This window comes from Lissotriton vulgaris, chromosome 5 (genome assembly GCF_964263255.1).
Source record: "Lissotriton vulgaris chromosome 5, aLisVul1.2, whole genome shotgun sequence".
NCBI classification, from domain to species: domain Eukaryota; kingdom Metazoa; phylum Chordata; class Amphibia; order Caudata; family Salamandridae; genus Lissotriton; species Lissotriton vulgaris.
The window spans coordinates 769,327,785-769,343,199 of NC_141693.1; the positions used below are offsets into that span (position 1 = coordinate 769,327,785).

Below are 15,415 nucleotides of genomic sequence, written 5' to 3' on the forward strand. Positions count from 1 at the left end.
ATCACTAACTGTTGGGTATGTGGGATGATTCCAGTGCATCAAAAGAAAGGAGGAACGCCTTTTATTCCACTTCCTTTCTCGCACAATGGCTCTTGTCAAGCCTGGTACACCTTATTGTTCGCAACTAGGAAACCTGCAGTAGGTTGACTTCTTTTCCGTTTGAATAAAGAGTGTTATCAGGACAAAGATGGGTATCCTCAAGCCAATGGAACTATATGGGAATGGGAGGAATACCGACTGGACAATTTCTCTCTGCAATATGTCTTCACCCACACAAGAGACTTTGCCAAAGTGAACAATTTGTGATTACTGTTACAAAGACTAAATCAGACTTGTGTACAAAGCATTGGATATATCCCAGTTGGAGTCAGTGAATGTATTACTGTATTAAAAATAGATGGAGCCAATAATAGTTCTTTCTTAGCTTCTCATAACACATATCTAGTATGTGGCAGTAATGGATACTACCGGCTACCAGTTGGGTGGTTAAGTGTATGTTATGTATCTTTTTTGTTACCTCCTGTTTTCTTGGCACCTGCATCGTATCATCAAGATTTTAAACTGTACAAAAATGTTTTATTAAATAGAAACAAGAGGACTATAAGCACTGATGAAGTAGACCAAACAGATACTAGTCTACAGCAATATGCGGATTTTAATTTGGGTCTGTTCTCTTGTGGGCGCTGCACTGAATAGCAGGAAAGTGAGACGGTTAACTAGAGTTGTAGAAGCTGTCATTAATCAGACTGCTATAGCGCTAGGAAATATTACTGAAGAACTGCAATTTGCTAGAATTGTAGCGCTCCAGAACAGAATGGTTCTAGATGTGATGCTAGCAGATCGAGGAGGAGCCTGTAAAATTATCGGTAGTAGTTGTATTTACATCCCTGATAATTCGAACTCATTGTATGATGCAATTTTTAAACTGCATAAGATAGCTACAGACATTCACACAAAGAATGGCACTTGGTCTTTTACTGGATGGTTTTGGGCTCTAGTCTCTGCTTAGGGTTGGAAACCACTGACTGTTCTATGTATCACAATTGCAGTGATTTTCACCTGTGGTATGTGTATCCATTGTGGCCCGATGCTATGTTCTATGTGCATTACTGCTTGTATGCCAACCAGGAAGAATATTGTGAAAACGAAAATACAACACATGTTAGATAAAGAAGTAGCTGACATGATGCGAATAAATATACAGGATGAATATTTAGACTATCCCAGAAAAGCGAATGTCTTCAGCTAATGCTGAAAGGGTCGTCTGTAGTAATTTGACAGCGATTAGATTAAGCATTAGCAGAAGACATCTTAGTTCCAGCAGTTATCTTGACATTTAGCAGACTCCATTTTATATTTACGGCAGCCATCTTGTCTGCTACATGCTCCCTCGTGTCGACCATGTGCTTTGTCCTATTTTCCTGTCTACGGCGCTTGAAATCTGCCCGGCAACAAGTTATAGTTAGCATCTCTCACTTTCGCGCATGTCAAGTAGGGTCCACATCTGTTAGTGATTAGTTCCAGATAGGAATGTGTTTGTCGACCCCCAAAACTGTTAGCTCTTCCCACTGATCGATTGTGCCTCTCGATATTACCTTATAGGTACATAAGTTGTGCTCTTGTGTTTGTACCGTCTTCTTTTGAGCCCCTGTGCGGGTATAAATAAACCATGCTTTCTTGGCTCGTGGTGCTACTTCTTGCAATACCGAAGGGTACTGTTTGAACCGTAGCACGACCTCACGAGGTATAATAAATGTTACTTTTTCTATTCCAGTTTCTGTGCCAAATTCTTCCTATTGGTCTGAGGACTTTGTGTAGAGAAGGGCGAACCCCTTGTACTAGCGGGTCTGGCTGAGGCCTGCTACCACACTCTGCAGCACTGTGTTGAAGTTTTCCAGACCCAGTCTGGCATATGGGAAAAAGGAAAAAGTGGGGAATCTGCAGTTAAGAGGTATCCTTCAGAATCTACGTTACTGAAGCATTGGCAGTTAGATCAAAAAGGGGAAGGAAAACTAAAATACTGTAATAAGAAACTGCTAGTTGAAATTTGGTTGTAGTATGGAGAGCTTATAGAAATAACTATGTCTTAGCAGCAAGATTGGAGGAGAAAGAGGTAGATTTGAGGTCTACGTGCACATTGCTCTATAGCACATCTTTTCCCTTCATCAGGACTGTTAGATAGTGTATATTCCATTCTTTTTTTAAAAGAGAAAAATATAAATAGTTATTGATTACAGATTAGCCGTATCTGTGGACAGTTTTTCTACCATCCCTATTTCTTGTCTACTTGCAAATATGCTCCATCACATACTTTGCTTTGGCACATCTTAGCTGAATAATATAGTATTTTTCATTGGTATGACTGTCACGGCTAGGAGAAGGGCCAAACTTCGATGCTTTCCTGAAGGCAAAATCTAAAAAAATAACACCTTATTTAAATGAATGCCATTCCCGAATCTATAAAAAAACAATTAGCAAGTGGTAAAATAAAGTGTCACCATTCACTGCGACCATCATTAATGCATCACTGTTTCTTGGAAACAATACTTAATTCCTTAAAGCAAAGTAAATTACATTTTCCAATGCTGAATAAATCAAATTTGAACACACAGACTTACTTACTAATCTTAAACTGATCTCCAAACTGCACTTCATTGAAAAAATTATTCAAAAAGTAACAGGAGCTCAACTCTAATGTCAAATTACCACCTTGAGTATTTTGTACTATTGTTAGGTTTCAGAATGAGAACAAAAATGAAGATGGACACCTTTTAATTACTTGATGAAAACCACCACGTTTGATGGCGATCTATTGTTGCTAGTAGACCTCTCTGTAGGCTTTGACAAACTGGATCCTCATCAATGATCTAATAATTTTAGTATTTTAGTTTGTTATCAAACCTTATAATGGTTGACTTTTCAAACACTCATCCCAAGATGAAATCATTTAGGTTACCGGCATGTGGAGCTACCCAAAGATTACAACTACATCCATTATTATGCAGATGCCATACAGTTATAAGTAAAAGTGACTTTCTCTGATGAGATATAATATCATGCATGGAAGATTTTAACCCCTTCGCTGCTCACTGGTCGTGTGCTTATGACGAGCTGAGCTCGTCATGAAATAATGTATTTCAAGGATCTCCAGCACAGGAGGGGAATTGCCTTAGCAGTCATGTGGTTAATAAGTTGATGTCCAGCAGGTTCCTCAAATTCAATTCACATAGCATGGAGAGACAACTCCTTTACAGTGATAACCTAATATGCTTGAAAGCTTTGGGTTTAATCATCTGCTTTGGGTTTAATCATCTTGCAAGTGCAGAGACTGTGACCACAGGTCATCTGGTGCCCCTTCAGAGATTATATTACAGGATTGCAGGTGGTTGATAATGACTATCAGGAACACCTACCCGGACTTTGATTCAAGGAGATGGAGGTGAAGGAATAGTAACTGCGTCAGTTTCACATAGTCCAATGGTATGAGATTCTGAATGATGAGATGAAGACTTTCAATTGAGAATAGTGTAACTGGACACTACTGTAGGTTTGTTTCTTGATTTTGATATATACTGGACAACTCTTACTCAATTTCTGATCTGAGACTATATGGTTTCTTTGATGCATGTTTATGTAATTATAAAACCTAATAAAAAGATCTAAAAAGAATGTGGTGTATTTCAACCCGGTCTTGTATCTTTTTCTAGTTATTGTTCTCCAATACTTTAGTGGTACTAAGACAGTTGACAACGGTCCAAGCTACCAGAACCTCATTCTCTTGGAATCATGCTTTGCTGATTTGAATAGCATACAATATCTGAGGGAGCTGGATGCCTGGATGCTACGGAAGACACTGGCTAGCAGACGTCTATACGCTTGGAAGAAGCTTGTGGGCCTGGGGGAGGGAGAAGGGAGGATAGATTGGTTGTTTTGTACTGCTTTCTAGCTGGGCTGTCTAGTGCAGTGTATTTTTATGTGCCGTTTTGGTGACCCCGGAGCAGGTGGGGAATTGGTTATTTTGTTCTTGATCTGGTAGATTTTTCATTTAGATCACAAAATTAATTTTCTATTATGGTAAATGAAAGAGGCTGAAAATGTGTGCACTTGGTCCTTTATTGGTAGCACCATTGCTTCCAGCTGTTTTCATTCCTTTGGCCAAACGGAGATTTTTAGCATTAGAAATATTTTTTATTGAGCACATAAAATCTCAAAACTGATGCAGAACTCAAGAGAGCAGGATGAATTCCGTACCCTCCTAATAGGCCATATACATTTTCTCAAGGTATTGCTATTCCCTAACTTATTTTTGTACCATGCATTTCAAGTCAAATTACTTGGGTTTTTTCTTAATTTTTTATCTTCAATTTTCAGGAAAATGCACAACATAAGAAGCAAATAGTAATACAGTCAATGTTGCCAACACGATAACATACAACTAGCAGTTATGAAAGAGCGTTGAACATACAATATTTGGGACCATTGTCAAGTCAAGTCAAGTCAAGTCAAGAGATTTATATAGCGCGCTACATACCCATAGAGTCTCAAGGCGCTTGAGGCAGGGTGGGGAATTACTTGTCGAATATCCAAGTTTTAAGTTGCTTTCTGAATGCTAGGTGGTTCTGAGTAAGGCGAAGGTGAGTGGGAAGTGAGTTCCAGGTTTTAGCTGCCAGGTAGGAGAAGGATCTGCCTCCCATGGTGGTTTTGTTGATGCGAGGTACAGTGGCAAGGGCTTGGTTGGAGGATCGTAGCTGACGGGGGGGGGGGTGTAGAAGGACAGTCGTGTGTTGAGGCATTCGGGTCCAAGTTCGTAAAGTGCTTTGTGTGCGTGGGTTAGGAGGCGGAAAGTAATCCTCTTATTTACGGGGAGCCAGTGGAGGTTTTTCAGGTGACCAGAGATGTGTTCTTTACGCGGGATGTCTAGTATGAGCCTGGCTGAAGCGTTCTGGATGCGTTGGAGTTTTTTCTGGAGTTTTGCGGTGGTGCCGGCGTATAGGGTGTTTCCGTAGTCCAAGCGGCTCGTGACCAGTGCGTGGGTGACCGTTTTTCTAGTTTCGGTGGGGATCCAGTGAAATGTTTTTTTGAGCATGCGAAGAATGTTGAAGCAAGATGATGAAACGGCGTTGACTTGTCTGGTCATCGAGAGTGAGGAGTCCAGGATGACGACCAGCTTCCGTGCGTGGTCCGTCGGGATGGGTGCTTTTCCAAGGGCCTCTGGCCACCAAGAGTCATCCCAGGCAGAGGGGGAGGTGCCTAAGATGAGGACTTCTGTTTTGGACAACCTCGCAAACCTCGGACTTAAACAACTTGTCACTACCCCCACCCACATCGCAGGTCACACACTCGACCCCATCTTCACCTCCAGCAAGCATGTTTCCTTCAGCCACACCACAGCTCTCCTTTGGACTGACCACAGCTGCGTTCACTTCACCTACAACAAGCCTACATCCAACAACCACCCCCGACCCACATTGCAAAGAAACTGGAACAAAATCACCATCGACCAGATCTCCTCATCGCTTCTTCAAAAGCCCCCCGCCCAATCCTCTAACCCCGACCAAGCAGCCACCAACCTCACCCAATGGCTATCCAACAGCGCCGACATCCTAGCACCACTGAAAAAACGACAAACCAAACTAGGCAGCAAGAAGGCCTCCTGGTTCAACGATGACCTTAAGAAATCCAAGAAATTCTGTCGCTCCCTCGAGAAGGCCTGGAAAAAAGACCCAACCACCAGCACCAAGGACGCCTTCAAAAACGCCACCCGCATACACCACCAACTAATCCGAAATGCCAAGAAAGCAGCCTTCAAGGACCGTCTAGATAACAACGCCCACAACAGCAAGGAATTATTCAACATTGTCAAGGAATTTACCAACCCATCAGCCAACTCCAACAACATCACCCCCTCTCAAGCCCTCTGCGACTCCCTAGCCTCATTCTTCTACAACAAAATTGCAGACATCCACAACAGCTTCGACAACCAACCCGGAGATCAACCCACCCATTCCCCTGCAGGACCCCCTCCCCCCCTGAACATCCTCAATGACTGGAAGCCAATCTCTACTGAGGACACCATCCGTCTGATGAACTCTATCCACTCAGGATCCCCCACAGACCCTTGCCCTCACTACATCTTTAACAAAGCAGACTCCATTATTGCACCGCACCTCCGAGACGTCATCAACTGCTCCCTCAACTCCGCAACCTTCCCGGAAAGTTGGAAACATGCCGAACTCAGCGCCCTCCTGAAGAAACCCACAGCTGACCCCACCGAACTCAAAAACTATCGCCCTATCTCACTCCTTCCATTCCCAGCCAAAGTCATCGAGAAAGCTGTCAACAACCAACTCGCCGCATTCCTCGAAACCAACAAATCCCTCGACTCCTCACAATCCGGCTTCCGAGCCAAGCACAGCACCGAAAGCGCCCTCATCGCAGCAACAGACGACATTCGGACTCTACTGGACAATGGAGACACAGTCGCCCTCATCCTCCTCGACCTCTCCGCAGCCTTCGACACAGTCTGTCATAGCACCCTTTTACAGCGCCTCAGAAACGTCGGAATCCAAGGAAAAGCACTGGAATGGATCACCTCGTTCCTCACCGGAAGAACCCAGAGAGTCCGCCTTCCACCATTCAAGTCAGAGGCTACTGAAGTCATCTGCGGCGTACCTCAAGGGTCCTCACTCAGTCCCACCCTCTTCAACGTTTACATGAGCCCCCTCGCGACCATCGCTCGCCAACATAACCTCAACATCATCTCCTACGCCGACGACACTCAACTGATCCTATCACTCACCAGAGACCCTAACACAGCCAAAACCAACCTACACGAAGGAATGAAAGAAGTAGCCGAATGGATGAAGCACAGCCGTCTGAAACTGAACTCGGACAAAACAGAAGTCCTCATCTTAGGTACCTCCCCCTCCGCCTGGGACGACTCTTGGTGGCCAGAGGCCCTTGGAAAAGCACCCATCCCGACGGACCACGCACGGAACCTGGGCGTCATCCTGGATTCCTCACTCTCGATGAACAGACAAGTCAACGCCGTCTCTTCATCTTGCTTCAACATTCTTCGCATGCTCAAAAAAACATTTCGCTGGATCCCTACCGAAACTAGAAAAACAGTCACCCACGCTCTGGTCACGAGCCGACTGGACTACGGAAACACCCTCTACGCCAGCACCACCGCAAAACTCCAGAAAAAACTACAGCGCATCCAGAACGCCTCAGCCAGGCTCATATTAGACATCCCGCGTAAAGAACACATCTCTGATCACCTGAAAAACCTCCACTGGCTCCCCGTCAATAAGAGAATCACTTTCCGGCTCCTAACCCACGCACACAAAGCACTGTACGAAATCGGACCCGAATGCCTCAACACACGACTATCCTTCTACACCCCCTCCCGCCAGCTACGATCCTCCAACCAAGCCCTTGCTACTGTACCTCGCATCAACAAAACCACCATGGGAGGTAGATCCTTTTCCTACCTAGCAGCTAAAACTTGGAACTCACTTCCCACTCACCTTCGCCTTACTCAGAACCACCTAGCATTCAGAAAGCAACTCAAAACATGGATTTTCGACAAGTAACTCCCCACCCTTCTTCAAGCGCCTTGAGACCCTCTGGGTATGTAGCGCGCTATACAAATCTTTTGACTTGACTTGACTTGGTGTAAGTTGGTTTTGGCGGTGTTAGGGTCTTTGGTGAGTGAGAGGATCAGTTGGGTGTCGTCAGCGTAGGAGATGATGTTGAGATTGTGTTGGCGAGCGATGGCCGCAAGGGGGCTCATGTATACGTTGAAGAGGGTGGGGCTGAGTGACGATCCTAGTGGCACGCCGCAGATGACTTCAGAGGCCTCTGACTTGAATGGTGGGAGGCGGACTCTCTGGGTTCTTCCGGTGAGGAACGAGGTGATCCATTCCAGTGCTTTTCCTTGGATTCCGACGTTTCTGAGGCGCTGTAGAAGGGTGCTATGACAGACTGTGTCGAAGGCAGCGGAGAGGTCAAGGAGAATGAGGGCGACTGTGTCTCCATTGTCCAGTAGAGTTCGAATGTCGTCTGTTGCTGCGATAAGTGCGGTCTCGGTGCTGTGTTTGGCTCGGAAGCCGGACTGTGAGGAGTCGAGGGATTTGTTGGCTTCGAGGAAGGTGGCAAGCTGGTTGTTGACAGCTTTCTCGATGACTTTGGCCGGGAATGGAAGAAGCGAGATGGGGCGGTAGTTTTTGAGTTCGGTGGGGTCAGCTGTGGGTTTTTTCAGAAGGGCGCTGAGTTCTGCGTGTTTCCAGCTTTCCGGGAAGGTGGCGGAGTTGAGGGAGCAGTTGATGACATCTCGGAGGTGTGGTGCTATGATGGAGTCTGCTTTGTTGAAGATGTGGTGAGGGCATGGGTCAGTTGGGGATCCTGAGTGGATGGAGTTCATCAGGCGGATGGTGTCCTCAGTGGAGATTGGGTTCCAGTCGTTAAGGATGTTCAAGGGGGGTGAAGGTCCTGCAGAAGGTTGGGTGGGTTGGTCTCCGGGTCGGTTGTCGAAGCTGTTGTGGATGTCTGCGATTTTGTTGTGGAAGAAGGAAGCTAGGGAGTCGCAGAGGGCTTGGGAGGGGGTGATGTCGTTGGAGTTGGCTGATGGGTTGGTAAATTCTTTGACGACGTTGAATAATTCCTTGCTGTTGTGGGCGTTGTTATCTAGTCCTGTCTGCAATCATAGTCTTACAGTTGACACTAAAATTATTTGGGCACTTTTAAAGCAAAAGCAAATTGTAAAACAGATTCAGATTGTCTGATCAAGATCCAAGCATCATAGGAAAGAAATCAGTGTGCGAAGCTACGGGAGGAAAGTGCACTCTGCCAAGCTTACAGGTTGGGACCACAGCTCTATCTAAACACTGGCTGATTATAAATAGATACGACATGTCATCTGCTTTTACTTCACTAAATGACTTGCATGGGTTACACAATTACACTTTAATCTTGCTCATCCTATGTTTTTGACAAAAACAGAATAAAGGGTTTTGGGAAATAAAAGCTAGTCTCAAACCACCTAATGCACCCAAATATGGGACAACCAGAAAAGGTCTGATGCATTTACACAAGTAAATTGGAGAGAGTTTTTCCCTCTAAATTCAAACCTCTCGTATGTTTATAAGGGAGTTGGTCATCTAATGCACCTTTATATAGAATTATGTAACCAGATTGTTTTTTTTTCTCACTATTATCAATAGATTTACAGATTACTTTCTGTAGAAAGAGGTCAACATCCTCATTCTACAGGAGCATTTCATGGATTATCAACGGCTTCAAAACACAGAAATTGGACCTGTGCTAGATCTATGCACTAAGCCACAACCCGGAGGGCATAGTAATGAAACCGGTTCCTAAATGAACTAGAAAATGGCATACAAATAGTATATGACAAGACTGAACAAATATGAACAATTTATATATTATATTGTCCTCGCTGCCAAATAGTCTTGGTTTGGGGATGTTCTCACCTCTTTTGGAGCAAGTGGCCTATGGGTTTTCTCATCCTCGTCATTATCCACCATCATATATCTGAAAAACAAAATTCAAGTCCATAATATTAAAAAATATTTGGATTATATACTCGCAGGGAACACAACTACTAAATACACACTATCTGACCAGTTAATATATATTAGCACCATGACACTAGCACAAGTGTCACATAACCATAGGCTGCCACAGGATAAGGAGTATAACAGAGGTGTGTGTACACATGCTTCAGCATGTTTTTGTAAGGACGCAGCAGTATTTACTGCTCGGAGATGGTGGACGCCAATCTCAGAGTGGTAAATGTTTTAAAAGTGCACAAAAGCACATGAAAAAAGAGAGGACCCATGGTAACAAACATCAGCTTTCCGGGCCTCCGAAAAAAATCAACTAAGAAAACAAATGGGAGAAGGGAAAAGACTGCTAAAGTGGTCTATAGATGAGACATAAAATGTAATATTGCTAACGTGAATGTGGTGTTTGTGAAATGTCACTCTGGACAATGTGAAAGGGGACACGAGCCTTAGAGGAAGTGAATGCAGTAACAAGGCAACTTTTTAAACCACCAACACCCTGGGGAGGTAGGGACTACAATTCCAGTGAAGAGTTTAATGTTGGGATACATCTAAATCTCTCAATTGTTTACTTTCGGGTGTAAATGTATGTGAATAGAAAAGGATCTATATCAAATAAAGCTCACTGAGCACAGGTCTTTCTTTATTGTTTGTCACAAACACAGTGCAACCGGTGATTTTAGGTGTAATAGGTTTAAGTCTGAAGCCAGGGAGAACAAGTGAAATCTGTAATAACAATAGATACTGTTGCTATATTAACAGTGCCATAGGTTGAGAGGTTTGTGAATGATTATTTTAGTGCTTTCTTGTAACCATCCAAATAGTTGAACAAGCAGTTTAAAACAAAATGGTGTAAATTCCTCTTACTTTTGTAAAATGAAATCTTTCAGCTCTTCCTTTTTGGGGACATCGTGGGTTTCCTTAATATAGAAAATACAAACTCAATCAAAAGAGTGCAGACACATTTTAAAAGGTACACGTTTGCGCAAGTCAACCATAATACCATACAAACCCTGTAACTCCCGAGACAGGTCAGTGGAAAGCATAATGAATACTAAAATGCCACGGCACAACTAGCACAGGATTGGGTTAGGAAGAAACACTGTACAAGCCCTTACAAATAATAAACAAATATGGTACAATGTTTTATCATGTATGCCTCTATTCTATGAACACAGTTTTACTACTGCTGATCATATAGTCCACTAGACTCTCCCTTCTATAGAACACAGATTTTAGTCTGGAGATGCAGACCGCAGAACCCCAGTAAATGTCAGATCCATTAATGGTTCAGGATTTGCAAAACTAGTCAGTCTTGAGTGCCTAGCGAGGCTGATAACGAGGGAGAAATTGAGCAAGGCAGTTCAACGTTTATAGTAAAAATAGAGGCAGAAAAAGTTAACATAAGCTCTTCCGATTTTTCTTCCAAATCAAGACCTGGCCAAGCTGTATTCTGCAGATCCCAGCATAGCCGGCAGTCTTTACTAGTTGACACAGGGCAAAAGACCTTCATTTCAGTACCAGAGGATAAAGCCTGGAAGAGGGAGGGTCTCATGCATGCCAGTCAGCAATGAATACTGTTACATATAGTATCGATGGATTACAACAATTTACAATCATTGTATGCAACCATTAAGGGTCAATGATGGGAGACGGGCAGTCACTCTCCAAAAGGAATGGTACATGCACTCTACATTGGCTCTATGTTGGTTTAGTCACCAGGGCACAAGTTATAGGAAGCAGATGAGGTGAAAGTGGTAAATACCTCTAGAGAATCATGCTTAAAAGAAAACAAAGGGCATGGTGTAGCTAAGATGGCGGCGGGGTAGAAGTGGCTCTGCTAAGCTCCTTTGCCCGATACCAGCAAGCCACATAAGACAGAGCACACATCCCCCCCTACCCCACCTCAGAAGGCCTCTTAGCCCCAGAGAACTCGAGGAGGGCCCACCAGGCAATAGAGGCCGAACAGCACAGAGTTGATGCAAGAGCACTGGCAGCCTTGTGGTCCATATCCACGTGGCAGAATTGAGGGGCCGGAACTCTGGCCAAAGTAAGGCCGCGAAGCAAAGCAGAGGTCTCCTGTGTAGGAACTACTGACCAAGCCACACAACTGCTCCCCGAGCACACAGAGGGGGTCACGACAGTACTGCCACTCCCAGATTCTCATCTGGGCACGCTCATAACAAGGCCCAAAAACCAGCACAGGACGGAGACCTCCTAATGCCACACCCTGCACCAACAAAATGAACTGCAGCATGTGAAGCCTGTGGAGCAAGGAGTATACGCCACACCGACAGGAGCCCACGTGGTACGCCAGGCAGACCCTGAATGAAGCACGACCAAAGAGACTACCCAGTGGAGCATCATCAACACAAGTAAGGTGGCATAAAAGACAGAGGGATGGCACAGTAAAAGACCTGCTAGAAAAAGCGCCCTAACCTGTAGCCACACCCATCTATAGAGAAGGCTGAAAAACTGACGCAATGGCTCCAGTCACTTGATGGTGCATGACAAACCTCTTTGACAAGCTCAGGGAGGACACAGCAGCACTGTAGGAGGACATGGCCTTTACATCAAAGTAATGAAACGAGATGCGTCGAACTAGGCCAGGGAATGTCCACCTTGGAAACCAGCGAGGATGCAGGGGAAGAGGAACTGGACATTCACCGACGCAAACTCCTGGATCTGTAGAAACAAAGACCAGCTGCAAATCAAGCTAGAAAATCTAGAGAACAGGTCACGTCGCTCCAATATACAGATCAAAGAAATCCCTCTTCAGGTGGACATAGGAGACTTGGAGGGCAGTCATTGCCATGGGCACCCCGACTTCGCTGACAAAGAAGTCTTAGACTGCACTCAGAGCTGGCTGTCCATCCACTGCATCACCTCGACACACCCTTACATGTGTCCATAGTTACAGTGTGAAAGACCCCATCAAGTTGGCAACCAGGGATCAAGGCCCAATTACATTTGAAGGCACTAAAATATGTTCCTATTCTATTGACATTTGTCCCCCACCACTCTTCAAAGATGCTGCGCCCTCAATGAGGTGACCACCTTTCTTTGCGCAAAGCGGATCAAAAACAAATGGGGCACTCCTAGCTACTCTTGGTTTGGGACAGAGAAACGTGTGGCCAACTCTATTCTGGGTCTGCATGCTAACAAGGGAGACACAGACCACGAGAACCTAACACAAAGCAGCTCTCCACACATGCCTGCTGGGAAGAGAGATACCCTACAAGGAGGAGTACCCTCAAACCAACACATGGCGACAGCCATCGCTAGCACTCAGTGATCCTCCAGCAACTTCAGGGCCAAGACGCCAACTGGGACCACTCACCAGAATCGCCCACCATTCATAGACCATTCCACATTACCATAAGGAGGCACCCACGGAAAGCCATACTGAAACCGGTGACCTTACCAATGTGCTATCAAGCAGGCACAGCTGAAGACACACCCTCAAACCCTAAAGAAGAGGGACAGCCATACACCCTGAAAGTGGAAATCGCCTCCTTCCACCGGATACCTAGACCCAAACTCCAGACCAACGGATGACTCCCAGGGTGGGAGTAGTTATTATAGGAGTTGTCTCACCTCTTAAGATTCCCACCTGCCCAGAGAGTTCCACCCCTAGCCGAACTCCACAAACAGGAGCAATAGCACACCTTCACTGTGTACCACCAGCAGAGCTGCTCCTGAATGCCCACTACACTGCCCAATCCTGCCACCACCGGATGATCAAAGTACTGAGTCATAATTTTAGAGGTCTTAATGCCCCAGCAAAATTACTGGCCCTCATCGCACTCTTAGGAGATTCCAAAAGCAACACCGCCTTCTTACAGAAAACACATCTGATCAAAAAAAGACTAGAAGAGACTAAGGCCTCGTCTGTTTAACAGGCTGTAACTTCTTTTGGGGCCCAGTAAAAAAGCGGGAGTACCAATACTGCTGGCCAACACATTTCAAGGCCACATCACACAAACCCAAGCACACTCCTGTGGAGGCTTCCCTCCTTGTGAATATCAGTGAACATGATCACATGCACCCCCTCTACTCTGTATGCACTCAATGATCACCAACAGCACTTTCTACTTAATGCTCTGGTAGCCACGTCCCCAGACCAAGATACAGTGATGGGATGACTTCAACCTAGCCGACAAAAACTCTCAAAACAAACTGGCTCAAAGACAGGACTTATGAGGGGCATTCACAGACACAATGCTTCAATGGCTAAAAGATGTAGTTCTCACAGAAGTTTGGAGCTTCAACGGCATCACGGACGCTTGGCGCATCCAGGCCTCCCATTAGACTTGCGCTCAAATTGACTATTTCTTAGTCTTCCTCCGCACTGTCACAACTATAGGTCAGACCGAAATATAAGTCAACAGCCCTGTCAGACCACTCTCTCATCACGATAAACTTCCACACACCGGACCACAGCAGAGCCTACTGCCAATGGTGGCTTAACAACAAATTACTCGCCTATGACTCTACGAACAAGAGACCATCTGGCATTTCCTCCCAATTAAACGACACACCAACCACACCCAGAGCGCTTATCTGGGAAACGTTTAAAGCAGTAACAAGGGGAACATGCTTAGCCATCTTCACAGGACAAGGAGAAACTGTACAAAAAGGCCACCCTAGAGCCAACGTGAAGGTGCTAGAGTAGGCACATAATCAGGTAGGCACCCACAAAGCACACAGGCAGCGGACACTGGCCAGAAAACAGCTCAAAGTGCTGGACTGGGATGGAGTCTATTACAGCTTGCTCCGTACTAAACAATAATATTACACTGCGGTAACAAGGCAGGCTGACTACTCACCCATAACCTAAGGGACTACAACCAAAGGAACAGGACTGTCGTGAACCACAATGCACAAAGCGACACAGTGATTGCCCAAGCGTTCAAATGATACTAAAAGACCCTGTAGTCAACAGAAAAGATAAGTCCCAGGAGATCCGTGAATTTCCCCTCACAGCTACCAGAAAGAGATGCACTCTCCCGCAAAACCGATATTTAAATAGAAGAGGTATGGAGGCTATCTTTAGGCTGCAACATGGCAAAGCACCAGGAACGGACGGATTCACCCCAGGCATTTATATAACTTATCTGGCTACCAACTTGCCCCCATCCTCGCAAGCTTATTCAACTCCTTTAGCTAAACCGGTAAGCTTCCCACCATGATTTGGGAGGCTGTGATCACTATCATATTCAATCCAGAATGGGATCCCCACCCTATTCTTCTCATACGTCCCATCTCATTATTAAATGTTGATCCCGCGCCGTTCACTGGGATTTTGGCAGCATGTCTAATCCCACTTATGCACGGTCTAGTTGAGCTTGACCAAGCAGTCATATTAGAAAGAGGGTGTAGCAAAAAAAGCCAAACGCCTCCTTCATCTCATCGATCAAACCTCCAAGACCAGCGCTCCGGGGCTGTTTTTGTGTATAGACGCCGAGAAGGCATTCAACTAGGTTCACTGGCCGTTCCTTCAACAAGTCATGGAGGACGTGGGACTGGGACCATGATTCCTATAGTGGGTGTGGAGCAGATAGGCGTCCCCACCGCTAAAAAGTGAGAGTAAACTGCCTCACCTCCACGCCATTAGCAGTAGCAATGGGAATATGCCAGGGCTGCCCCCATCTCCTCTCCTCTTTGTACTTTACATGAAGCCATTCGTAGGAAGGAAACGAGCAAACACATCAACCAGGGGCATAACTTTTGGTGGTCGAAAAACAGCCCTCTATGCCAACGACATAATGATGTGTATGACACAACCTCCCAGCTCTCATGAGCGACCTCTACACCTTCCCAAAAAT

The 15,415-nt window shown here is 45.3% G+C and overlaps 1 protein-coding gene across 1 annotated transcript in view; it reads right to left on the reverse strand.

Moving 5' to 3' along the window:
• CUEDC2 (CUE domain containing 2) overlaps window positions 1–15,415 on the reverse strand; it is a 213,201-nt gene that overhangs the window by 18,872 nt on the left and 178,914 nt on the right. Inside the window, exons 7-8 of the mRNA XM_086922232.1 lie at window positions 10,455–10,507; window positions 9,495–9,555 (exon numbers count right to left, since the gene is read on the reverse strand). Coding sequence (XP_086778358.1) covers window positions 9,495–9,555; window positions 10,455–10,507 — 114 coding nt within the window. The remainder of the gene's footprint in view (window positions 1–9,494; window positions 9,556–10,454; window positions 10,508–15,415) is intronic.